This window comes from Thamnophis sirtalis, unplaced genomic scaffold, assembly GCF_051295495.1.
Source record: "Thamnophis sirtalis isolate CommonGarterSnake01/CBP01778 unplaced genomic scaffold, rThaSir2_p1.2 scaffold_6, whole genome shotgun sequence".
NCBI lineage: Eukaryota > Metazoa > Chordata > Lepidosauria > Squamata > Natricidae > Thamnophis > Thamnophis sirtalis.
Genome location: NW_028261386.1, coordinates 12,707,461 through 12,734,516, shown reverse-complemented (window position 1 = coordinate 12,734,516; position 27,056 = coordinate 12,707,461). Strand labels below are relative to the sequence as shown.

The 27,056-nt window shown below is 42.8% G+C and overlaps 1 protein-coding gene across 2 annotated transcripts in view; it reads left to right on the top strand.

Moving 5' to 3' along the window:
- Nucleotides 1-27,056, top strand: part of GTF2IRD1 (GTF2I repeat domain containing 1) — a 169,149-nt gene that overhangs the window by 118,053 nt on the left and 24,040 nt on the right. For both annotated transcript variants that reach the window (XM_087717210.1, XM_087717209.1), the window contains exons 14-21: nucleotides 4,090-4,143; nucleotides 7,441-7,506; nucleotides 9,499-9,682; nucleotides 11,365-11,423; nucleotides 13,760-13,819; nucleotides 16,201-16,284; nucleotides 18,467-18,650; nucleotides 22,268-22,296. In XM_087717210.1, coding sequence (XP_087573336.1) covers nucleotides 4,090-4,143; nucleotides 7,441-7,506; nucleotides 9,499-9,682; nucleotides 11,365-11,423; nucleotides 13,760-13,819; nucleotides 16,201-16,284; nucleotides 18,467-18,650; nucleotides 22,268-22,296 — 720 coding nt within the window. The remainder of the gene's footprint in view (nucleotides 1-4,089; nucleotides 4,144-7,440; nucleotides 7,507-9,498; nucleotides 9,683-11,364; nucleotides 11,424-13,759; nucleotides 13,820-16,200; nucleotides 16,285-18,466; nucleotides 18,651-22,267; nucleotides 22,297-27,056) is intronic.

Here is a 27,056-nt window from a genome sequence, read left to right as displayed (position 1 = left end):
CAAGTGAATGACTCTTTCCTGAGATAGCGCTGCAGATATTTTCCACAATAGCTGAGGTTAGGCCTGGAAATAGCATCTTACAAAATTATATTAAACTTATTTAACTCTCTCCACCAGCCCTGGGGTCAGATAAGAAAGCAAAAGCAGAGGGCAAGACTTAGCCCCCTGAGCCTTCAAAAGAAATCCAACTTTGCAGTCTACCCAAACATTTTCTAGAAAAAAAAGTACAGACACCTACAAATTAAGAAAAGAGAATTTTCTAGAAACTCCTGGCAACGGCTCATAGTTGCGTTATAAGCTAGGAATCTGGTCTTATCTTGGTGCTTAATCGTTTCTTCTCATCTCTAGTCTCCTTTCACACTTTTACCTCAGTATGAGAAGATCACTTTAAGGGGGGAGGGATCCTTGGTGCTTTCTGAGCTTGGTTGTTTTCTTGCAGACGTTTCATTACCCAAACTAGGTGACTTCATCAGTGCTGCACAAGGACCTATTATTTCAACTCTGAGTTACAAATATTCTCCTTTATTAAGATCACTTTAGGGCAGGGGTATCAAACTGGATCAGCATTGTTGTTCTCCTCCCTGGGCCGGCCGGGGGAGGGGAGGAAGAGACGGGACGGGCCCCTCTTGCAGTATCCTGTCGGTTAAAAAAGGATGCGGGGGAAGCTACACGCGGGGGAAGTTACATGCGGTCCCCTTGCACGGCTTATTTTCAGCCTGGACGGCTTCCTGCAGCAGTTTGCCAGCCAAAACTGGGCATTGAGGGGGGGGGCATGCATCCAGGCTGAAAATGAGCCGTGGGGCTTTTGGCTGCCAGAGGCACCACGGACTAGATTTAAGAGCCTTGAGTTTGACACCCCTGCTATAGGACATTGTACTCACAAAAGGCACCGTACTAACAAGAAGATCCATTTGAATTGGTTCTAAAGTCCAGTGAACAAATTGCTCACGGTTTGGGCCAGTGGGGAGCACCTGCAGTCTTCATGCAGTACATAAATGGGTTCCACCACAAAACCGCGGTGGACTAAAGCGCGCTCGACGAAAGCGCGTACGTGACGTCATCACAGCGCGACGAAAACATCGCGCTGTGAGCGGTAAATTTAAAATTAAAGCGAAAACCTTACCCTATCCCCCCCAAACCTAACCCTAAACCTAACCCTTAACCTAACCCTAAACCTAACCCTTAACCTAACGCTAAACCTAACGCTAACCCTTAACCTAACCCTAATCCTAACCCTAACCCTTACCTTTATGTGAATCGGCTTACTTTAATTTTATTTTAATTTTAATTTAATTTATTTTTAATTTTTTTCGTGGCGCTGCTGATGACGTCACGTACGCGCTTTCGTCGGGCGCGCTTTAGTGGACCGCGGTTTTGACGGGTCACGCATAAATGAGGTGCTACATGACCACCTGTACCGCCGAGTACTCATTTATTTAGATGACATCTTGATTTTCTCTGAGACCCTAGAAGAACATGGGAAGCTGGTGCGGCAAGTTCTGAAAAAACTTCTAAAATTGTAGACAGTGATTTTATTACTTCTATAATTCCATATCGTGTTGTTAAAGGATAGTGAATGGCTGTATTCCCTGTTCACTGATACTCATCATACATATGCCAAAATATTGGCAGGGGGGGTAGCTGTTACGGTTGCTATGTATAAAAAGGGCAACCTCACTACTTGCTTGCCAACTACTAGTCTATCAGATTTTGAAGCATAGTAAGTATGCCTTATGACAAGCACTTATATAACAAGTTGTCTGAGTTAACACAAAATATAATCTGGCAAATAACCAGGCAAGTGTCAGAAATGGATGCTCAATTTTTGATCATGTTTCTTATTTTGCAACATCTGGCTAAAATATAGTCCTAGTCAGGTTTTGTACGATACTGTGCATACATGAAAATAGTTTTTCATAGCTCTACCAAATACTGAGAACGTAACAATTACGTAGTTCTAAATATACAAATAAAACTGGCAGTAATGCAGTCGGTTTTCTTTTGTCAAAGGAGCACAACATATTCCAGCAATTGTAAAATCATACTTGGCTAAAGCATGTCTATAACTTTTGATTTGAGTGGTGCGGTGGCCTAGAGGTGGAGCTCTTACCTCACAATCAGATGGCTGTGAGTTCGAGCCTAGGTAGAAGCAGATATTTCTCTCTCTGGGAATGTTGAGATTAATATCTGCTGAGTATAACTCCTCATTGGCAGCAGGAAAGGCATCCGGCCAGTAACATTCAGCTCCATTCAGTTGCCCAGATTCCACCCCGCAAGAGATTATGGGATCATTAAAAGACGAGGATTATGATGTCTATAACTTTTGATTAAATCAGGGGCGGGAAACCATGGGAACCAACTGTAAGTCTCCCCCTCCCCCTCCCTTTTTTTAACTGTTGTTGTAATTTTGAATGGTTGGTAAATAGTTGTAAGTGGAGGCCTACCTGTAGGAGAGTTTTGCTAAGGGCAAGATCTGTTCAACCATAAAACAAACAATTATTTCAATCTGAAACTGCAGGTAATTAATATATCTTTGAGAAACTCCCATTCCTGCATGCTAGATTGTAAATTCCCCCCTTAAGCAGCAGTTTGGTTAGTGTAGTTGATTTTCAGGTCTCCCCCAAATGTTAAAAATTTGGGATTTTGGTATTTGGCTATAGATAAATTAAAATAAAAGATAAGCAAGAAACACCTGTGAGCTTAGAGGAAAAGAACAACCATTTTCTGAGTCAAAGGTAAAGCCATCTTCTGTTTTTTCCTTTTGTTTTCGGTTAGGTGAATTTGTGTCCTCCTTTCTCGAGGCAGGCATCCTCAAAGCTATTCATATATTGAATTTTAAACACACGTGATAAAAGCCACATGGCCAAAAAATGATATGAAACTGGGTTGGAATTGCAAAGTTCTCTCTTACCACTTTCTGAATAGACTTGTTCTGTTTTTGGCCTTTCTCTCCTGTTTCCCCCGTTGTTTTTTTTTAAAAATGACTGTACAACACCTAATAAGAAAATGTCCGTTGATGCCAGGAAAACATGCATTCTAGAAAGAAAGCACAAATGGATGCTGCCACTGAAAAGGCTCTTTGCCTCAAATGTCATTTATTTTGCTTGCTGAAATATGGCCACAGTGATCCAATGGGTTAAATGCTCTGCAGAATGGTGCAGTTAGATGTTTAGGCCCAGGATAATATAATAGTGTACAGTAGGGAGTCTTTGAAGAGCCTTGGGTAAGACTTGGGAATTAGCACATCCTATTGCTGCTATATAAAAAATGCTATATATTGCAATATCTGTAGCTGTAATTTAAAAAAAAAAATTAGAAGGGGAATAGATTCTGAAACATTGGAAATTATACTGTCCACTCTATGAAGAAGAATGTTCTTAGTAAGACAAGTCAGAAACTTCCAGGAAAGAACCACACTTGGGGGCCACACTTGGAATACTGCAATCAGTTTTGGTCACCACGATGTAGAAAAGATGTGGAGACTCTAGAAAGAATGCAGAGAAGAGCAACAAAGATGATTAGGGGACTGGAGACTAAAACATATGAAGAATGGTTGCAGGAACTGGGTATGTCTAGTTTAATGAAAAGAAGGAGAGAAGCAACTTAGAACTGAGGACAAATTTCCTGATAGTTAGAACAATTAATCAGTAGAACAACTTGCCTCCAGAAGTTGTGCAAGTTCCAACACTGGAAGTTTTTAAGAAGATGTTGGATAATAATTTGTAGGAAGTGGTGTAGGGTTTCCTGCCTAAGCAGGGGGGTTGGACTAGAAGACCTCCAAGATCCCTTCCAACTCTGTTATTCTAAAAACATGTTTTGAAGGCTTGGTCTTTTGTTGATTTGGGGCGCTTAAACACCCCCCCCCCCCCCGCCCAAGCTGAGACTGTCTGCCTCTTTAAAAGTCATCAGCCTAAGTGTATTATGTGAACATAGCAGGGGAAAGCAAATAGCCTCATTGATAGCCATCTAAAATTCCACACTATAATAATATATGCATCTTTTCAATGTAACAGTGTGCTCTTTCAAAAAATACCTACTCCCAATTATGGGCTTGTGCTCTGCTCAATGTCAGCCTTCTCTGATTTTCAGATAAAGGGCCCAGCATTGATTTGCAGCATGACGAGAAGCAAATGGAAGGGAAAGGTAAGTTTTGTCTGGGTTTTTTAAATACCAAAATAATCGCCTGCACCTTCAGTGTATCTCTTTTGTGTCTCCAGCCTTTAGTATGAAAGGGGGAATGGATTTGTCTTTTTAAAAAATCCCGCTGATTTCTTTATACAGCTGGAGAATGGGAAGTCACTTTATCAATGAGATAGATGGCATGTACATTTAATTAATAAATAAGTCTTCTGAGCTTCAAAACTCTCCAAATACATGCTATCCAATCTTTAGCAGCAGATATCCAAAAATCTCTCCTGGTACATATTTTTCTCTCTGGTTTGATTTTTAAAAAAATTCTTCTCAAAATATTCTTTTATATATTTCCCTTAATTACCTGTAAATGGGTGGGAGACACAAAATTCAATACAAGGTGTGAATAACTGCAAAGGTCTCTGCTGTGGGTGCTTGTTTTCTTTTATTGTGATTTTTTTAAAGGAGGAGTTGGTGATCTAAACCAGAATCAAGTCCTGGTTTTGCTTGGTGAAGGGAATATCTGCAACCTTGTTTGCCATTTATGTAGTTCATTTTATTTCAGTGTTCTCCATTCAATAATATACACACGTAGGGACATTTTTTATGTTGAGGAAAGAAGTTATTTGCGATAACATTGAATTTACTGTAAATATTTCATTGGGCTTCATTTTGCAAACTGAGGCCAACTTTTCTCATTATTCCAGAAGGTACAAGTAGTCCTCGATTTACGATCACAATCGAGCTGAACATTTCTGTTTCTAAGTGAGACAATTGTTAAGTGGGTTTTTACCCATTTTACGACCTCTCTTGTCACAGTTAAGTGAATCACTACAGTTGTTAAGGTAGTAACAAGATTGTTAAATAAATCTGACTTTACTTGTCAGAAAGACGCAAAAGGTGATCACCTGACACCTGGGACACAGCAGCCATGATGAGTACATGTCAATTGCTAAGTGATCAAATTTTGATCACGTGACCGTTGGGATGCGGCAATGGTTACAACTGTGAAAAATGGTCATAAGTCACTTTTTTCAGTGCCGTTGTGACTTCGAATGGTCATTAAATGAACTGTTATCAGTCAAGGACTATTTTACTTCCATCTTTAACATTCTAAGCTCCTTTACTGATAGTCCTTGTTGGGTAAGCTCCCCATTGGGAGACCGAGTGCGTTCAGAGAAGCGTTGTGAGAGTTGTGTTGGAGAACACACAAACCAGCATACAGAGACACTGCAGTTTAACTAGGCTTTTACTTTCGTGGAAATAGAGGTATCAGAGTCCATCAAACAGTCCAAGTCATACACGGATAAGACAGTCAGTCATCAACGTCTTTCAGTTAAGGGATAATCCAAATAACATAGTCCAGTATCATACAATCAGTTCAGAACTCAAAGTTTGCTAGCAGTTGCAAAACTTACAATAGCTCACGGCACTCAGATCAGATCAGCCCAGCATCTAACGAACAGAGAGCAGAGAGCTAACAGTCATTCTGGCTCCCTCTTATGGCAGATTGAGGAAAACAGCAACCAATCACATTTTACAGTATGCTTTAAAGAAACAGGTATAGCATTGTTACCTGATTTATATATTGCCAACCCAACTGTTAGATTATATTCCTAACAGTCCTCATGTTACAAATGGAATGGAGCCTGCCCATTCCATTTGTAACCCAAGGATTTGTGGGAGTGAATCTCGTACCTTGAAAGGAATCACTCCCTCCTTTCGCCCAAACATTCACTGATCGAACGCAAAGCTCGTTAAGAGTACATGAAATATTTCAGTGTGGAGAAGGCCATTGGAGGCCTAGTGATGGAACAAGCCACCCAGCATGTTGCACTCCAAAATGGACCTTCTGAGGGGTGGGGCCTCCAGAGGCCTTGACCGGCATGTTGCTAGTTGAAAGGGAGCTTCTGAGGGGTGGGTCAGCCCCTCAGAAGCTCCATTTTGGCCGGCAATGTGCAGGATGAATGTTGCAGAGCCTCTGCGGTTGTTTATAAGGGAGAACAACTATTGTGGTGTTGCAAGAGTCATAGTTTCGGGACTTGTTCATAAACACTAGAAGGCACTTATTGCATAACTTTGAACATTCGCTAAGGAAACGCTCATAACTTGGGGATTACCTGTAGTTAGTATGACATCTCTTTTTAGCATCTGAGTCAAGATAACAATTCCCCTCATGGATTTGGACATGTGATTTGGCTCGTCTTGGACACAAATTGATATCATTCTGTCATTTGGAGGGTTATATCCAAGCATGGTTTTGACATTCTCTTATTAATAATGATAGATACTCCATGTCTCCAATAGTTTTCTTGCCCGCAGAAGAAGATCCGATGTTCCTACGATAAGATGTAATACCTTCCAGTCCATTTCAGTTTGCTGATTCCTGGAATGTCTATATTCAGCCTCGACATTTCTACTTCAAGTTTATTTTGGTTTATGGCTCCTGGCATTCCACACACCATTGGTGTATATTTATCTTTCCAGAATTAACTTCGGTTGTGCCAGTGATCACATCAGCTAGCTTACCTCATGAGAGCACCATGACAGTGGAGGTTGCCCTCCATTGCTCCACAGTAATTTGTTGAATACCTTCTACTCTGATGGGTAGCTTCTAGGATCACATTGACCATATCCTGATTCTTAATGTCCATTTGGGGGTTTTCTACCAGAGTAATGGAGTGGGTTGCCATTTCATTCTCCTGTGGGTCCTATTTCATCCGATTTCCTTTTGATGATCTGACAGTAATGGATGACCCTTTGGGGAATTTACACTACAGCACTCTCAACACTGCCGCTCATAGGGTCATTTGAATAGAAAAAACCCTTGATTACTCTGAACTAATAATCCATGAAGGGGCCCTTTTGGGAGGATGTGTGTCTCTGAAATACTATTTCTTTCTGGGAAATAGGGCATTTAATGGTATGCTAATATAGAATTGAAAGGCTGAGCACTTTGCCTCAGCGTTCTGAAAAGTGCAAAATCAGCAAATAATTAATTCCAATCAATATATTGGTCCAACCGATGCCTGCCTATTTGTTAAATTTCATGTAGGAATGCAGAAAGGCAGAATTTGTAAGCAGACCTCTGTCTCCTTCTCTCTTTTTCCAGACCCTTTAAAGGTGGTTTTTTTTTTTTTTTTTGGTTTGACTGTTGGGATTTTCTGCTGCTTTGATCTTCTGTGTTACCAAGCATGCATTATTTATGAGCTGCCCTATATATGATAACGGTAGTATATATACATTCATCCTCTCTGTAGGAGTGTTTCTTTTCTTGCAGTCTCTGCACTTGTTATTTTTGTCTTCCAGATGGTGTCAGTGATGTTTTAAGTCACTTGAGAAAACAAGTAGAAATTTTATTTAATGCAAGATATGGTGAGATATTTGACTTTTTTTCCCCCCAAGATAAGAATCCCCACCCCCATCATGCCCAATGTTGGAATTCAATTACCTGTCATTTTGAAATTCTGATTGCTATAGTTTATTGCTAGAAAGATTTTCCTTTACTGGATAGCAAAGGATAGTTGACTGATTGTCCCATCCTGCACTGCGTGAAGGGATTGGACTCAATAGAGTTAATGATTCCCTCCCAAACCAAGGACTGATTAAAAATATGGTGGAATTCTTTTCTTAGAATCATATGGTTGATTCTAAGGGACCTTAGAAGTCTTCTAGGTCAGCTGACTGGGGAATTCTGGGAGTCAAAGTCCATACAGCTTAAACATGCCAAGTTGAGAAATGCTGTTCTAGGCCAGCCGCTTGCCCAGTGCAAGAATCCTCGGACCATCCCCGGCAAAAGGCTGCCCAGTCTTTTCGTGAGAACCTCCAGGGGTGGAGCACCCACAATTCAATGGATGCAGACTCTTCCATTGCTTAATAGCTCTCCCACTCAGGAAATCCCTCCTTCATTCAAATTGGGATAACTCTCTGTAAAGTTTTCACCCCTAGGTTGTTTTCTTCCCTTCAGTTGCTAGGGAGAACAAATCTACTCCTTTTTCCTTGTGACAGCTTTCATGCATGTATATTCCTCTCCACAAATATTTCACCAAGATACAAAAAGCATGGGGGTTAGGCACAAAATCTGAATCCCCCTCCATGTGCTCTTTAATGGCCCCCTGGATAGATCATTACAAGCAGGGTCTAAGCAACAGTCTCAAGGAAGCTGGAATAACTGTGTCAAGGACCTTGGAGTACTCATATCTAAGGGCTAGAGCCCATTGTAATAACATTGCCAAAAAGTCACTAAGAATTGTTAACCTAATCTTGCATAGCTTTTTCTCTGGTAATATAGTACTGCTAACCAGAGCACACAAAACATTTGCTAGACCAATTCATCAGAATACATCTTATCTGTATGGAACCCGCTCTGCATATCAGACATTAATACAATTGAGCGAGTCCAGAGATACTTCACAAGAAGAGTCCTCCACTCCTCTGCTCACAACAGAATATCTTATGCCACCAGACTTGAAATTTTGGGCTTAGAGAACTTAGAACTATGCGGCCTTCAGTCTGACCTAAGCGTAGTACATAAAATTGTCCACGACAATGTCCTACATGTCAATGACTACTTCAGCTTCAACCGCAACAATACATGAGCACACAATAGATACAAGGTAAATCGCTCCAAACTCGATTGCAGAAAATACGACTTCAGCAACAGAGTGGTCAGTGCCTGGAATGCACTACCTGACTCTGTGGTTTCTTCCTCAAACCCCCAAAACTTTAACCTTAGACTGTCTACTGTTGATTTCACCCCATTCCTAAGAGGTCTGTTAGGGGCGTGCATAAGCACACCAACGTTCCTACTGTCCCTGTCCTAATCTTTCTTTTTATTCGTATCCATTTCATGTATCCAAAAACATGTTTATACTTCTATATGTTGTCTAATACATGATAAAATAAAATAAATAAAAACTGGAATTGACAACCAATGGCTCCTAGATGAGCTATGATATTCACTGGACTCCTTTCATTTGCGAATGGTGCTGAAGTTGCTAAATTATATTGGCAGCATCCCTAATCAACACATCCAGCATGGATAGCGGAGTGGGATGCCAAGACTTGCAAGGCAGCCATGTTTGTTCAGTTACGAAGTCAGATTTTGAGTGGAAATGAGAGAGGAGCATGTAGTTCCTTGGCAACTGAGCAAATTGTTTTGTGATAGTGATTCCTTAGTGGGGAGAGATCAGTCACCTGGTTTGATCCTCTGGCTAATGAATATAAATCCAGGAGGGCTCCTAAGCAATGGACCTCTGCTTTTAGTACTTCGGTCCAAAGCAGATTCCTCCCCCAAGTTAGCAGGACTTTTCTTTAATGGAAACCATGGCAGTGTGCCTTTCTGAAGCGACATGCTTACCTCCACAGCAAAAGCCATAGGAATTTCTGAGCCTGTTAAAGTCCCGTACTCCAAATTCTTGATGTACCCAGAAGACCTTTTTGTGGTGGGCTTGCCCGACGGCATCCTACTCAGACGGCCCAACTGTTTTGGCATTGCAAAGCTAAAGAAGATTCTTCAGGCAAGCAGCAGAATTCGATTTGTTATCAAAAGGTAAGGTGAATGTTATTTTTTCTCTTACGTGACTGACTGACTGACTGACACTCTCTCTGTGTCTCTCTCTGTGTCTCTCTCTGTCTCTCTCTGTCTCTGTCTCTCTCTCTGTCTCTCTGTCTCTCTCTCTCTCTCTCTCTCTCTCTCTCTCTCTCTCTCAGAATGAAAGCATATCATAGTCGTATTGCATCTAATTCCCCTAATAATTGGGGTATTGCATCTAATACCCCAATTATTAACTTGCTGGAAGTTAATAATTCATTGTGATCTGTTTAAAATCTAATACCTTTGGCTTGGTTTGAAAGACAGACTAAGATAGCCTTTTCAATAGCAGGATTGTGTTGGTATAGAATGTTCATATATTACTGCTCACTCTCCATTATTGTGTTTTTATTGTCGGGCATAAGAATGGATGTGTTCAGAACTTTCTGTTTTAGGTACGAAAATAACTATAAACCAGAAAGTTTTGCATTTTGATTTAGTATAAGAGTTAGGGTATAGCAGTGTAAATGTGCTGTTCCTTCAAAATAACACAACACACAGCCATTAATGTCTAAACTGCTGGCAACACCCCTAAGTGATAATGTCCAATTTTTTGAGGGGACAGCACATTTACACTGTTATACAAGCTGTATACTCACTACTTTACATTGTAGCCAAATGTCATTTCTTTAGTGTTGTCACATGAAAAGATATGCTTAAATATTTACAAAATGTGAGAAGGTGTACTCACTTCTGTGATATACTGTATTTTCCACTTTGGGCAGGAAGATATTTCTACCAGCCCAAAATCCTGAAGTTTCAAATGTATAGTTTCGGAAACATATATATTGGACTACACTACGTTCATAATAGCATGAATATGCCTGTTGTGCGCTGCCTGAAAAATCTGCAGCAGGAAAAAAAATCTAGCAGTTGTTTCTAAGCCTGAGCCTTGAGATTATTCAGTGTTTTACTCCCTAAATAAAATCTTAATCTTATAATCCTGCCTGTTTCTGATTGCAGAATTTTGTCTCCTTGGGTTCTCTTAGGCATACCTCATAGAGGATCCCTTTAAAATATTAATTTTCAATTAGATGGAAGGGGTAAAAAGTTACAAAATTTATGGAAGTAATCCCATTCAGCCTATTTAATTGATTGCATTTAATTTGGATTAGATTTAAAGATGAACTAAATTTAGTTGCCTGTGAGTTATTTAACTTTTGGGTTACAATCTAGTACAGTTCTTGGTCTAAAAAAAAGAAATAACAGAATAGAATAGAATAGAATAGAATAGAATAGAATAGAATAACAGAGTTGGAAGGGACCTTGGAGGTCTTCTAAACCAAACCCCTACTTAAACAGGAAACCCTATACCATTTCAGACAAATGGTTATCCAATATTTTCTTAAAAACTTCCACTGTTGTCTCTGCTAGGAATATTCCCTTCTGCTACAGACAGTGACAAGCCAGTAAAAGCAATAGTCCTCTAGAAGCTAGAGTGACAGGCAATAGAAGAAGAATACGGTTTTTAAAGGAAGGCAAAATGGCAAAGACTTTTTTTAGAGCATTCAGCTTCTGTCCCTTAAATGCCCAGTGAGAACTGAGATTCTTTGTCAGTAAACCCAGAAAGCTGCTGTTGCTACCAACTAGTGCAAAAACCACTGACCTTAATATATTATTTCTCTGATAATATCTTTCAGGCCAGAACTTCTTACAGAAGGAATGAAAGAAATGACCTCAGATAGCTCAGGAGCAATAGGTAAGGATGTGTGGATTCCTAGTAGTTGATTATTGTCTTTGAAGAAATCAAGAGAATCTTGTCAACTGAAAAATGAGCAAGCTTACTATGTCTTACATTTTTTGTTCGTTAGAGTGCTTTTCCTTATAAGCATGAAATATTAGTCCAGATTGGCATTGGAACCCATGTGGTTATATATGCATGATATATAATATGTGGCATGTATATTAGCACCATGGAGTGATCCCTGCATGCACTGAAGTACCTTTTCACCTCTGAATCCAAATTACTGAAGAGGTAACAAAAGAAAATAAGATCAAGAAATGCTGATTATTATCACTACATTAAAGCATCAATATGTAAAAGAATTACATCCACCCACAAGGCTGTGCTGATTTTTTTTTTTTACCAAATGCAAAACAAGAAAGAAACAAAAGAGTTTTGCCCAGGCATTGAAGATCATTTAATTTTTTTTTGATTGATTGATTTGTATCCCATCATTATTATGTTTACAAATAACTCAAGGCGGTAAATATATTTAGATTTTAGATTTTAGATTTTATTTGTGATTTATAGGCCGCCCTTTTCCCTGAGGGGACTCAGGGCGGCTTACAATTCATGGGAGGGGGAGTGCAAGACAAAACATAAGACAATACGTGAGTAAGAAAAAATAAAGCAATAAAACACAACTTTCATATCAAACAAATCTTTCTCCTCCTAATTTCCCCACAACAAGAACCCTGTGAGGTGGGTTGGGCTAAGAGAGAGTGACTTGAGCCAGGGTCACTCAGCTGACTTTCATGGCCAAAGCCATACTTGAACTCACTGTCTCCTGCTTTCTAGCTGGTGTCTCAACCACTAAGCCAGTGATGGCTAAGCTTTTTGTTGTTGGGTGCCAAAAATGTGAGGGTGCGCGCAATAGCGCCCCCATATGCGCATGCTTGCACAACCCCCCCACTCTCCCCCCCCAGTGTGCCATACTATTCGCCTCCAAGCTGAGCCTGATACTTCCTCCGGGGGGCAGGGGGAGGCCGTTTTCGTCCTCCCCTAGCTCCAGGAAAGCCTCCACAGCCTGGGGAGGGTGAAAAATGGGCCCAATGGGCCAACTGGAAGTTCTGAACTTCCAGTAGGCTCATTGGGCCCATTTTTTGCCCTCCCCGGGCTCAGCAGACTTTCCTGAAGCCTGAGGAGGGCAAAAACGGCCTCCCCAACCCCCCGGAAGGCCGAAAATCAGCTGGCCGGCACATGCACGCACGCTGCAACGGACGTAGTAGTGGGTTTCAAAAATTGTTCGAACCTACTCTGGGTGTAGCCTCCTTTGTGGGAGTGGCTTGCAGCCCATGTGACCAGATGGGAGTGGCTTGCCACCCATGTGACCGGATATGAAGATGCCGACAACACTTGTCAGAACCACCTTAAATTACCTCACACACAGCACTGGCATGAATATGATGTAAATTTGTTTTTTAAAAGGCATCTTTGGTTTGCGTTAAAACAACTTCAAGACACGCAATGTTCTGATTGCACCACAAACGCAGTAGTCATCCTTACCTTTCACAGAGGCACTGAGTTTTATAAATATGAGCATGATAGTGTAGAATAATCATATCCAAGGACCAGTGGTGGGTTTCAAAAAATTTTGGAACCTCTTCTGTAGGTGTGGCCTGCTTTCCAGGTCCACTGGTGGGACCTCTTCTAACCGGTTCGGTAGATTAGACAAACCGGTTCTACCAAATAGGTGCGAACTGGTAGGAACCCACCTCTGAATTGAGAGTGCCATAGGTTCGCCATCAGGGCACTAGGCCAAACTACCTCTCTAAGATCATTTTCTGCTTTAAAAATATATAGATCTCGAAGAATCATTCAGCACAAATGGGCAGCCTTTATGGCCTTGTACACCATGTAGGTTAGCATTAAACTTACCAAGAGTTCCTCAAATTGCCAAGGGAGAAAATCTGCGGTGGCTAAGAGTCAGTAATGACTTGATGGCATATAATCTCAAATTGCCACATGTTGCATGAATTTGGCAATCTCACCCCTCACACTGCTGTAATTTCAGGTGAAAAGATTGTAATCTCGGGTGAGCCCCCTAAAAACCTCGTGAGATTTTTGGCATTCTCTCTGAATCCACACAAAATGACCCTGTTCTTATCTAAAATTTTAAGCCAGCACTGAAATCTCATGTGATTTGGTGCTCTTGAAAAGTTTTCGCCCCTTTCTACTGTTTGAAAACATAATCAGCGTTGAACACAATCTGGAGGTATCACGAGTACCCCACTGCATGCAGGTGCCGTATGACTAACTCCTAAACTTCAAGATGGAAAATATATCTAAACACCTTTTCTTTGTGTTGACAGCCAATGATAGAGTCTCCATTGAGCCCATTGAGGAACCTGTAAAAAGATCAGGATTTCAAGGTGAGAACCGGGATGAGGTAGGATTTGTGGCTGTCATTTTGACCTTTTAGACATCCCCTTGGGGACATTATGGCTTCAATTGATTGTGTAACTTGCAGTGTAGTTTTCTGCATGTCAGCCAAGGGTGGGATTCAGCCAGTTCGGACCAGTTCGGGTGAACTGGTAGTTCCGCCCTTGCTCTATTCCGTCCTATATTTCCCTTGTTTGAAGCCCAGCTGATCGATGCGGCAGAACGGATTGCCGCGTCTCAGCTGCTTTACTCACTGGGGCTGCAGGAAAAGGTAAGGTTTAGTGTTGATTTCAAATGCAATGTGCGCGCGCAAAGCACACCAGTTGTTACAGTGATTGAATCCCACCACTGATGTCAGCCCTGTTGTATTTTGAAGGCCCTCCCACTGGATTGCCAATCCGTAGAATCTGCCATTCTTCCAAAAAGTGTGTAGAAATGTGCTGCTGTTGCCCGGCTGTTGGAGATGATGTGCTTTGTTTGCAAAATTTAGCATGAGACAGATTGTCTGTTTATGTTTCAAATAAAGGTCCCTTGATGGAATGCGACTCCATTCAAAAGAAAAGAATGAACCAATCTGCAAATGGAAAACTTAGTTATCTGAGGAAGGACAGGATGTTGCTAGCTGCACTTTTCACATGCTAATCTGTACTTGGGGATGTAATTAATTTGCATGAGGGGATTTTCTTTTGTCTGAGCTCCCATCTGTTATGAACTGTGATATTTAAATATATACTAGCCGATAACCTGGGCTTCTCCGGGTATTTATTAATAGGGGGGAAATGTCCAGACCAAATGCAATTTCTAATGTTGGATTTTCCCCCTTACCAGAGGGAGCCCCCTTGTGGAGTATGGTGAAGCCATTACCATGGCAACTCCACTGCGCTGCACAGTAGAAGCCATTTTATGGCAGTACAGTAGAAGCGATTTTAAGACACAACAGGCTATATCTTAAAAGAACACCACCCCCCAAGGAGTGTTAGGGGTGTCTTACCCCCACTTTCCAGGGAGTAAGTCATCTGTGTACCAGGTTTGGTTGACATTGCTCAAGGTGTTCCAGAATTATGTTGGAACACACACACACACACACACACACACACACACAAACACACACAGAGCTGTTTTTATATATATAGATTTGCCATCTCAGGGAGAACTAGACCTATTTTCATATGTATTACATTAATATCTTTTACCTAGTTGCTAAAAGTCTTCCCCATTTACTTTGTTGTTTTTAATGGCACGGCTTTCTATGCTATTCAATTGACGAGACTCTTGGGCAAATTGCAAATCCAATCTCAGAACAAAAAGTTAGCGGGAAACTATCAAAAAAAGTTTAAAATTGGAAAAAAGTGTTTGCTGAAAGAGAAACGTCCTGGCACGGCACTTTTTAATCTTAAAAATAAGGAGGAAAAAGTATTCCCTGCTCACATCTTTAATGGAGCAAACCATTGTTTCCTGTCCCTATAACATGGGTTATAATGGATCCCAATTCTACTTGGCAGGGAAGAAGTAGGACAGAATAGAATAGAATAGAATAACAGAGTTGGAAGGGACCTTGGAGGTCTTCTAGTCCAACCCCCTGCTTGGGCAGGAAACCCTACACCACTTCAGACCAGAGGTGGATTGCTACTGGTTTGCACCTCTTTGGGTGAATCGGTAGTGGAATGTTAGCCTGGGTCGCAGAACTGGCAGTGACCCAGGCTGGCCATGCCTCCGAACTGGTTCCCTGGTCACCGCTGCATGGTTTTTTGGCATTTTTTAATGATCTGTGCATGCGCAGGCCTATTTACAGGCAACTGCGCGCACACACGGAGCAAACAGCAGTAACAAAGCGCAAAGCATGTGTGCACTGAACCAACAGTAACACCGGCAGCAACCCACCCCTGCTTCAGACAAATGGTTATCCAACATCTTCTTTAAAACTTCCAGTGTTGGAGCATTTACAATTTCTGGAGGCAAGTTGTTCCACTGATTAATTGTTCTAACTGTCAGGAAATTTCTCCTTAGTTCTAAGTTGCTTCTCTCATTGATTAGTTTCCACCCATTGTTTCTTGCTCTACCCTCAGGTGCTTTGGAGAATAGTTTGACTCCCTCTTCTTTGTGGCAACCCCTGAGATATTGGAAGACTGCTATCATGTCTCCCCTAGCCATGCCCAGTTCCTGCAACCATTCCTCATATGTTTTAGTCTCCAGTCCCCTAATCATCTTTGTTGCTCTTCTCTGCACTCTTTCTAGAGTCTCAACATCTTTTCTACATCGTGGCAACCAAAACTGAATGCAGTATTCCAAGTGTGGCCTTACCAAAGCATTATAAAGTGGTGTTAACACTTCACGTGACAGATTCTATTATACTTTCCATCTTTCTTTACAGAAAATTATGATACTCGACTGTCAAGAATAGACATTGCAAATACACTCAGGGAACAGGTTCAAGATCTGTTCAACAAGAAGTATGGTAAGTGTTTTTCCATAAAGCCACTAGCAGGCAGAAAGAGGAGTCATTAATCTGACAAAATGACAGTCATAGAATGATAGAATCTTAGAATTACAGATTTGGAAGAGACACCAAAGGTCATCCAGTACAACCCTTTACGAGGAAAACCAATTAAATCATCCAAGAGATGTGTCTACCCAGACTTTTCTTAAAGGATCCACAACCTACGGAGCTCAAGTAGAGATGGAGTTTTACTGGTCTTGGTTTATGTTCAGATGCCTGCAAAATAGATTGGTTTAAAATATAGGCATTTTAAAAAGAAAATGTATACATGCCTTAAGAGATGTTTTGAATTGAGTCATTCTTAAGTGTGTGTCTGTTCTTCTGGCCAATTTTTAGAACAATTCAATGCATTTCTTGCTCATGTCCATAGCCATAAAATCATCAAACTTTAAATTCTCTGAGGAAATGGCCATTGACCAAGCCTAGACATTTTATTGGTTCTTCTAACCTGGATGTGATAAATGAAAGCAAAACTTTCTGTGGTCTCCAGGAGTCATTTCCTGCTTTGAGCAAATCATACTCTGTTTTCCCAAAAATAAGACCTCCTCGGATAATAAACCCAATCGGGCTTTTGAATGCATGCGCTAAAATAAGCCCTCCTCCGAAAATAAACCCTTTTCTAAAATATTTAAATGCACACACAGCCGGTCCCCAGCATTTCCTGGGGAGGAAACATGCTCCATGTGCCCCACATGCATCTGCCATCCATCGAAACGGCCTTGTGGAGGCCACTCCCACAAACCCTAGCTACCGCGTCCCTTCTTTTAGTGGTGGCTGCAAAAAGAACGGCAGGCCCAGCAACAATAGGGCTGGCAAGAGTGTGCCAGAAACAAGAGACGGAACTTCCAGCTCTCTCTGGATGAGCTGATCCATGGGCTGCAAGCCGAGGTTAAGGGGCCTGCTGCACCTCAAAAATAATAAGACCTCCCCAAGAATAAGGCCAAGCGCTTATTTCGGGGGGATCAAAAGAAAATAATGTCTTATTTTCAGGGAAACACGGTAGTTGACAGTTTGGGTTAACTATGGTTTGCCTGCAAAATGACGAATTGTCATTTGAAAGGATATATCATCCACCCTGTTAAGTTCCCAAATGAGGATATGGTTTATTTCAGGGGTAAGGGACCGAGTCCAGCTCTACTGCAAAGTTCAAAAAGTGAAAGTAGGAGACACAGTTCCTTTGAAGCCTGTAGGCACCCAAGGGTGAGCTCCCATTTGTGTAACTGGAGTTCAGATAATATGCCCGGTGAGACACTTGACAGAGTCCATTACTGGGGAGTTGTGTGCATTAGGCCACAGTTAGTAGAACTGGGTAGGACAGGGCAGAGTGTTATCTATGATGTTGTGTGTGTGAGAGACAGTGGTCCTTAGTTTGCAAACTTACAGACAAGCATTTACATCAGAGGTGTCAAACTCAAGACCTGGGGGCCCTGGCCTGCGGGGTGCTTAGATCTGAGCCGTGGGACTACCCTGGAAACTGCAAAGGACCAGCCTGGGGTGCTTCTGCCAGAAAAATGGAGCATGGGAGGGCCGCAGGTGGCCCTCCTGAGCTCCGTTTTCGTTGGCAGAGGGGTTCAGGATATCGTGGCAGAGCTTGCAGGAAGCCATCACAGTTGAAAATGGAATTTGGGAGCCCGCTTTTGCTGACAGAGTGCTCGGGCCACCACAGGTGCCCCCAACACAAGTGACGTTGAGCTGGTCATGCCCCCCCTGCCCCCCCCCCCAAGGTCAAACACAACTCTGATGCAGCCCTCAATGAAATTGAGTTTGATACCCCTGATCTACATGAACTTTTGATTTTTGATTTTTTTTCCTGAATGCATACATAAAAACATGCAGTCTTTGGGGCGGTGATCCTTGCCATCATCGTTTCTCTACAGTAGATAAACTGTACACACACTCTGTTTATTGGCACTTTCCTTTAAGGAGCACTTTTTACAGGAACCACATGATGAAATTAAGACAAATAGATATTTCAATACCTCAATTCTTCTGGTTTCGCAACTGACATGGGAGGTTTGAAAGACAGAGACACCTTTGGACCAAATGAGTTTCTCTTGTTTTTTCCAAGCTGGCTTAGTGCAAGAACAAAATCAGGAGTGGCAAAAGACTTAACTCCTTCCTCATGCAATCTTCCTTTCAGGTGAGGCGTTAGGCATCAAATACCCAGTCCAAGTGCCATACAAGCGTATCAAAAGCAATCCGGGTTCAGTGATCATAGAAGGGTTGCCACCAGGAATCCCATTCCGGAAACCTTGCACCTTCGGCTCTCAGAATCTGGAGAGGATATTAGCCGTGGCGGACAAGATCAAATTCACAGTTACAAGGTATTTATCTTTAGGAATACGCATCAGGTTGCAACAGTGGGTATCTGTAGGGGCGTTAGTCTGCATTCTTACCTGTGTTTAATAGCAATAGCGATTAGACTTGTATACCGCTTCACAGTATTTTACAGTCCTCTCTAAGCAGTTTACAAAGGCAGCATATTGCCCTCAACAACCTGGGTCCTCATTTTACCACCCTCAGAATGATGGAAAGCTGAGTCAACCTTGAGCTGGTGAGAATCGAACTGCAGGCAGCCAGCCGTCAGCAGACGTAGCCTGCAGTACTGCATTCTAACCACTGCACCACCACAGCTCAAGTCTGAAGTCGATATTTCAAGGATGTCTACAAATATCACTTGTATTTATCTAATATTTTAACCCATCATCCAAAAGAACTTTTCCCAAAGTAGAGGATAGTCAAATATTATATTTGAATAGACAGCTAGTTCTCCCCATTCCTTTATTTTTTTAAAAAGATTGTGATATATTCATTGAGAATACAATAGGTATGGCATATAGATTTTGGAATAAAGTTTGATTTTCCAATCTCATTTTCTCTTGAGAGATGTTGTCTTAAAGTCAAGATAACCTTTCTTTTGGAATAATGCAGCTTTTGGATAAATATGGACTTCAGCTCAATACACTATGGATGCAAGGGAAACATTTTTTCCTTGAATTTACATCATTTGCTTAATTTTGCATAATTGCAGACAGTATGCAGTGATGTATCATTTTCCTAAATACGCTATCACACATATCACATATGAGAATAATTTGCATTGTTTGCTTGCTTAAATCTACCATGACTGATGTACTCTCTCATTTAATAGTTGAGAAAAATGGACATCTCCTCCTTTCAGTGGGAATAATATAACAGCAATATTCAAAAAGACAGCGCAATACTATCCAAGGTCTTTGGTGAGAGAATCCCAGAAATTTAAGGATCTCCACTAAGAAGTCTTTATTTTTGGTCTGCCAGCTCACTAGATTAACATGAATGGCATCCAGTGCGGGGAAAGTATGTTAGAATCCCATTGCATGATCTCAACAGCCTCTGGTGGTTGCGTTTATACAATTCACTTAATCTAGTTACTAAATTTAAACCTTTGAGATCTCATAGTAGAATGAACTATAAGGAAGCAGGATCAATTTATGCTATCTATGCAACCTGCTGAGACCGATAAGTACAACTCTAGACACCAACAAAACTTTTAATATTATAAAATGCACTTGCTTGATTTGCAGTTGGTCTGGTTAAATGCAGGGTATAAAACCAAAAGCTGAGAAAAGCAAGAGTGTTGCAGAAGTCAGACTGATCAGTTAAACTTAGCTCTAGTTTTCTGATCCTCTGTACCTTTCTCTTGGGCTCTTGGTTCACAGGCATTAGAAGTCTTAATCTTTTTTTGACAAAATTCTCAATGATTTAGCAATAGCAATAGCAGTTAGACTTATATACCGCTTCATAGGGCTTTCAGCCCTCTCTAAGCGGTTTACAGAGTCAGCATATCACCCCCACAGTCTGGGTCCTCATTTCACCTACCTCGGAAGGATGGAAGGCTGAGTCTACCTTGAGCCGGTGAGATTAGAACCGCTGAACTGCAGATAACAGTCAGCTGAAGTGGCCTGCAGTACTCCACCCTAACCACTGCGCCACCTCGGCTCTTTGCCTAAGTTTTCAGCCCAACGGTATGATCAAATATTTTCTAGAGCCTTAATATGGTTTCCTTACTTTTGGCTTGGCTTCCAACTTTTGTGGTTTGTAATTTTTAACCTGTGACTTAGCATTATGTGTCAATCTGGACATGGTGGATTACTTAAAAACTATATATTAAAATGGCTTAGGGTGAGATGTTAGCTGATTTGCACAACTCCATGCTTAGATGACATATACCCTATTTCTTTCCTATTGTTTGTTGTTCTGACCCCTCTCCTCCGTCCAGGAACGAAAGCCAAAAACAAACGTAAATAAGAATACTTTTAATCAGTCCAGACTCTCGTTGGCTGCAAACCCAAAATAAACAAAGAGATAAGCACTCTGGCAGCAAGTCCTACAAACCTAGGCTAATGCAAACAAGCTCTCACAGCAAACCAATTCTCCAAGTTGGCTTCTCCTAATCGTGAACGTTGACTTCTGCAAAAGGGCATGGCACAAGCAGTCTCATTTATAATCAGGAGAGGATCTTAATAAGCATCAGCTGAGCTTAATCATCTCATATAATTACGCAGTTGTTCTTGCCGCCGAGTAGCCCTTCTGATCCAAGGCTCCGGTGCTACCTGGTGGCCAACCAGTCTCTCCTTGCCCTGTTCGGAGTCGGCACCCAGTCCCGAGTCCTCCACCTCCTCCAGGGCCGACTCATAAGACCCTTCGCTGTCGGAGTCTGGCGGCAGCTCCAATGGCTCCTGCCGGGCCATAACAGTTCGTTATCCTAGATCAGTGTTGGCGAATCTTTGTGGCACCAAGTGTTGAAACTGGAACGTGTGCGGGGCAGCACCAGAAACCGGAAGAGCAGCTCCCCAGTGCGCATGTGCGTGCCGGGAAGCTGAGCTTCTGGTTTTCGGCATGCACATGCATGCCAGTCACCTGGTCTTGCAGTTTCTGGCGCGTGCCTTCCAGTTTGGGCACACTGCACCGAAAAAGGTTCGCTATCACTGACCTATACCGTTTTCTCTTCTTGAAAACCTCCAGTGATGGAGCATCCATAACTTCAGAAAGCAAGCCGTCTTGCATGCAACATTTACTTAATGTGGCAAATCAGTCCAGGAGATGAGGTTTGTGTATATAGGGCTTAATAAGGAAAGGCGTTATATCAACGATATCATGATGTACAAAATGATGCAAAGCAGTGGTGGGTCCGGCATCCACTACATGAACGCATGCAGCGCACACATACGTCCATACCTCTTGTGACGCCTCCACGAGCCTCCACAATGCTCCAGCTGCTTGGCGGAGTGTCGTGCAGGCGCCGTGCGTGGAAGCGCCGAAGAGCTCAAATACAAGTAAGGAGCTCAGGCAAGCGGGTGGGCCCGCCAGAGCACCGTACCAGAACGGTACCTGATGCTCCAGGTAGGTACCGGTACGCCCGTACCGGGGCGTACTGCCTGCAACCCACCACTGATGCAAAGTCATTGGCATCGTTTGCATGATGATGCCATAATGTCATTGTGGCTTCTAACAGATGCATATAACAGGGTACTTCTATTTTATTGAGGGAGACGGTATACATGACCTTATTGAGTCTATTCTAGCCCTGAATGGGGCTGAACGAGGGCTGGAAATAAAAGATACACCTGCTTCTTTTTCTCTCCTCCTCTGCCTTCACAACCAACTCTTGAATGAGTAAACAGTTCACTCTCTTTGAAGATCTGAATTGGTTTGCTTGCAATTTTAGACTTTTCTTAAAAGAAATCTTAGACTGGGGTTTTTAGGTTGATTCCCTCTGCACAGTGCCTTCTCTGCCTGCATTTCTCCATTATTTCTTATCAGCTACCACCAGATCATCTTTTTTGTGTGTCAATATTTATAATACACCATTTTTCAAGGCCCTAATATTTGGTGCAAAGACCAATTTAAAGCCTACTTCTGTTTCATAATCAAGAGTATATTTTCTTTTCTTTTTCAGGCCTTTCCAAGGACTCATCCCAAAACCTGGTAAGTGTTTAAAGTCCTAGCAAGAAAATACTAAGTGTGTTTTGCCATCCTTTGGTATATTTAACAGCGACAGTTTATGGAGGCAACGTGGTTTCCCTTTTATGGTTGTCTTTGTATCCTAAGCTACTTATCACTATATTGTATCGCATTAAGTCCCTAGTGATGAAAGAGTTACCAGAATTTGTTTGTGGTGGGTTTGATTAAGACAAGATAGCCGTCTCCCTGGATTGGTTGTGCTGTCGTATAGCAGGACACAATTGCCAGTCTGTGGAACCTTGCTCTAGATCAGGGGTATCATCCTGAAGCCCTGTGGGCCTCATTCAGGATGCTTAAATCTGGCCCACGGGGATGACCTGGAAATAGCAAAGGACTGGCCTGCTTTTTATTTTTAGTCTTATGCACAAATTTACAAGTATACATCCTCTTAGTTATTATTCTTATCACATTTTAACACTTTAAAACCTTTATTTTTCCATATATAAAATTAAAATAGATGATCGGGATTGCTTTGTTTACCATCCTATGCACCTATTCTGCTTTACCGCCATCCTACTTCTCTTTCCTTTTCTCTACTTTCTTTTTTCCTCCTCTTCTTTCCCTTTCCTTCTTCCCCTTACTCTCCCCTACTCCTCTCTACCTCTTCCCCTTCATACCCTCTCTCCTCCTCTTCCTATCCCTCCCAATCTTCCTCTCCTTTCCTCTTTCTTCTTTGCCTCTCCTTAGCAATAGCAATAGCAGTTAGACTTATATACCGCTTCATAGGGCTTTCAGCCCTCCATAAGCGGTTTACAGAGTCAGCCTGTTGCCCCCAACAACAATCTGGGTCCTCATTTTACCCATCTCGGAAGGATGGAAGGCTGAGTCAACCCTGAATCCTTCCCTCTCTTCTCCTCTCCTCTCCCTCTCTTCCTTTCCCCTTCTGTTGTTGTGGGTGCCTATTTTCCTCTTTCGTCTAGTGTATTTTCGGGATGGTATTCCAGCAAACCCGGTTATAACTTTATATTCGCCATTTTACATTCGCGGAGGAGAATTACAATGCTGATCTGGCCCTCAAAGAAAATTCAATTTGACACCCCTGCTGCAGAATCAGAGAGCGAGGGATAGAAATGAATGTAACTGCAACCCTGTTTCTTGTTTAAACACAACACTCACTTAGTTGTGTAATTACTATACATTTCCATTGAGGTTCTGGTGCTCCATGGATTTTGTTCGTTTTAAGGCTGCATGCTGGATGACTTGATATGCGTAGGATGATCATCAGACATGCTGGTGTTACCTCCTCCAAACCTGAATAATTAACCCTAACTTCGATACAGATAACCCTCAACTTACAACAGTTCATTTAGTCACCAGTTACAAGAGCACTGAAAAAAGTGACGTAGCGAATGTTTTTCACACGACCATTGTAGCATCTCCGTGGTCATGTGATCAAAATACAGACGATTGGCAATGGACGCCTATGCTTGATGGTTGCTGTGTCCCGGGGGCCGCGTGATCCCCTTTTGCGACCTTCTGACGAGCAAAGTCAATGGGGAAGCCAGATTCACTGTTAGTAACTTAACAACTGCAGGGATTCACTTAACAGAAGTGGCAAGAAAAGTCATAAAATGCGGGGGGGGGGGGACTCACTGAACAAATGTCCCACTTAGCGACAGAAATATTGGGCTCAATTGCGGCGGTTCTTTGTCATGAAGCAGCTTGTCGGGATTATTATATAAGAATACTGAAAAGTAGAGATGGGGAACTATGGCCCTTTTATGACCATGTGGACTTCAACTCCCAGAATTCCTTGAGCCAGCTGGCTCAGGAATTCTGGGATTTGAAGTCCACAAGGTCATAAAAGGGCCATCGTTCCCCATCTCTGCTGTAAAGTGAAGCTCTTTAAGTAGGGAAACACTTTTTCTTGTTAACAGAGTTTGACAGGAAATTCAGGCAGGGTCCGTCCTCTTCTATTTGTAAGCTCCTTGTGGTTACTACTACTACTCCCCCCCCCCACCATAGCAGTGGAAAAGTGTATTAAGTATTGAAAAAGGAAATACGTAGTTCCACAGTGGCCTAGAACGCAACATATGATAATGTTAAATGATAATGGGGTGGGTTATTTTGGGAGCTAGCATAATGCAAACTGAGACATTGGCTCTGTGATGTGCTACAGGCCCTTGGTTTATGCAAAAAAACAGGTTGTTTTTTTTTTAAATCCTCTATTGCATGTACACCTACAGTATGCACACCCATTAATATTGTGTCTTTGTTCACAATGGAGAAAGGCTAAAGAGTAGTGGTGGGTTCCGGATCCCGTTAGAGTGCTGTATGTGCATGCGCATTCACGGAAGCGCCAAAAACTTAAAAGATCAGTAAGGAGCTCGGGCGGATGGGTGGGCCCTCCAGAGCACCGTACCAGGATGGTATCCGGTGCTCCGGGCAGGCTCCGGTATGCCTGTACCGGGGTGTACCACCTGCAACCCGCCACTGCTAAAGAGGTCGTATAACAATAGATTTCCATGAGGAAAGTCATACCTCTGCTTCCCTTCCCCCTCCCCTCCTCTTTCCCTTCTCCTTCCCCTCCCCATTTCTTCCCCTCCCCCTCTGCTTCTCTTTCCCCTTCCCTTCCTTCCCTGTCCCCTTCCCATTTCCCTTCCCTTCCCCTTCTTTTTCCCTTTCCATTCCCTTCCACTTTCCTCTTTCCTTAGCCTTCCTCTGTCTCTTTCAGCTCTTTCCTAAAAATACTGAGAATTGCTCTAGATCCATGATGGCAAATGGCACCTATGGCATGGGTGCCAGAGGTGGCACACAGAGCCCTCTCTGTCGGCACGTGCGCTGTCACCAGCTGCTCTTCTGGTTTCCTGCGCCAACATGCACGCTGGCCAGCTGGTCTTCGCGGGTGCCGGACCTCCAAAAAATGGCCTGAAAACAGCCCCCAAAACAGGCATGCGTGTCCCAGCCAGCTGGTCTTTGCATTTCTGGTGTTCCGCCCCATACATGCACACATATTCTAGTTTGGGCACTCGGTGCCAAAAATGTTCGCCATCTTTGCTCTAGATCAGTGAGGCCTAACATGGGGCCCACGCCAGTGGTGGGCTCCTACCGGTTCAAACCGGTTCAGCTGAACCGGTAGTGGTTTGGCGGCGTGGGTCACTGGAACTGGCAGCGATCCAGGCCTGCCACGCCCCCGAACTGGTTCTCCGGGTGATGCCGTAGGCACCATCATTTTGATTTTTGCTTCTGCGCATGTGCAGAAGAATTTTTATTGCACTGCACATGCACGTGGAGCACGCATCAAGGGCATGCATGCATGCAAAGTGCGTGGACGGCACGCACATAAGCGAACTGGCAGTAGTGCCTGCTGGAACCCACCCCTGGCCCATGCTCCGGGGGGGGGGGATTTGATTTTTAATGGGGGCAATTTGAACCTTGTTTAAACCACATTAATGGCCATTTAGGCTTCCTCCGTGTGAATAGAGTTCACTTTTTGAGTAAAGTAAGAATTATATGTCATGGGGGGGGGTCATCATGATTTTAGAGACGCTCAGGTGGGGCATGGCCCAAAAAAGGTTGAGAATCACTGCTCTAAATCCCGTCAAGACCATTGGTCGTTTGTGTTACTTGCATTGACTACCTATAGCTCTCTAGGATCTTTGCCATGCCTGTTGATTTGGGAAACACTAAATTGGGAGTGGGTAGGTGTGGGAGAACCTAACTCAGCCTCTCAATTTTCCGAAACGCTGGAGGAAGCCATCTTGGGATGTTCTAAATTGAGAAAAGGTGTGGCCAAAATTTGGGTGTTTTGTGGCTATGTTAAGGGTGGGGATAGAAGTTCTTTGCTAGGCGAGACTTCCTCTTCCCTTCCCATTATCCCCAAACCAACAAAATAGGTAGAAACCAAGCTATCATAATTTGGCCATTTTGGATTGTATTTCAATAATGCAATCTGGAGGCTGTGGGGAGTGGCCTAGAGGTGGAGCTCTCACAAACAGGAGGCTGTGAGTTCATTCCTAGGTAGCGGCAGATATTTCTTTCTCTGGGCACAATGAATAATTATCTCCTGCGAACTCTGCATTGGCGACAGGAAGGGCATCTGGCCAGAAAACAGCTCCAGTCAGTTGCCCTAATTACACCCCGATGTAAGGGATTATGGGGTCATCAAAAGACCAAAAAAAAATATATCTGGGTACTGTGGCATAAATGGGATGCTAGGTGGTACTGCCACCTCCCACTTTAAAGAGAGATATCAGGGCGTTCTGTATCCAAGTTAGTCCCCAGTTCTTTAGAAAATTTCATTTAGTGCAATACCCCAATAGCATCAAAGAAGCTAGCGGATCAGTGGTGGGTTCTGGCCAGTACGCCCCGGTACGGGCGGATCAGTGATAGCTGGGAGCAGCAGCCACCATACCAGAATGGTGCTTTGGACGGCTCATCCATCTGCCCTTGTTCCTTACCTCTATTTGAGCTAACCGGGCCATTTGTGCACACACGCACAGCGTACTGCACCTGAGTGATCTCCGCCAAGCAGCTGCAGCGTCACAGGGTGGTGGATGCACATGTGTGAGCAGCGCACGTGCCCGTGGTGGACGCCAGCCCCGTCGCAGCATACCCGTTGCGACGGGATCCGGAACCCACCACTCTAGCGGATGCATTGTGCCTCTGCCATACAGTAGAACCTCTGATCACGACCATAATTTGTTCCATAACTTTGGTCGCAACCCGATTTGGTTGTGACCCGAACCTAACCAAAATGAATGCAGCGGCCACACAAGGTCGCT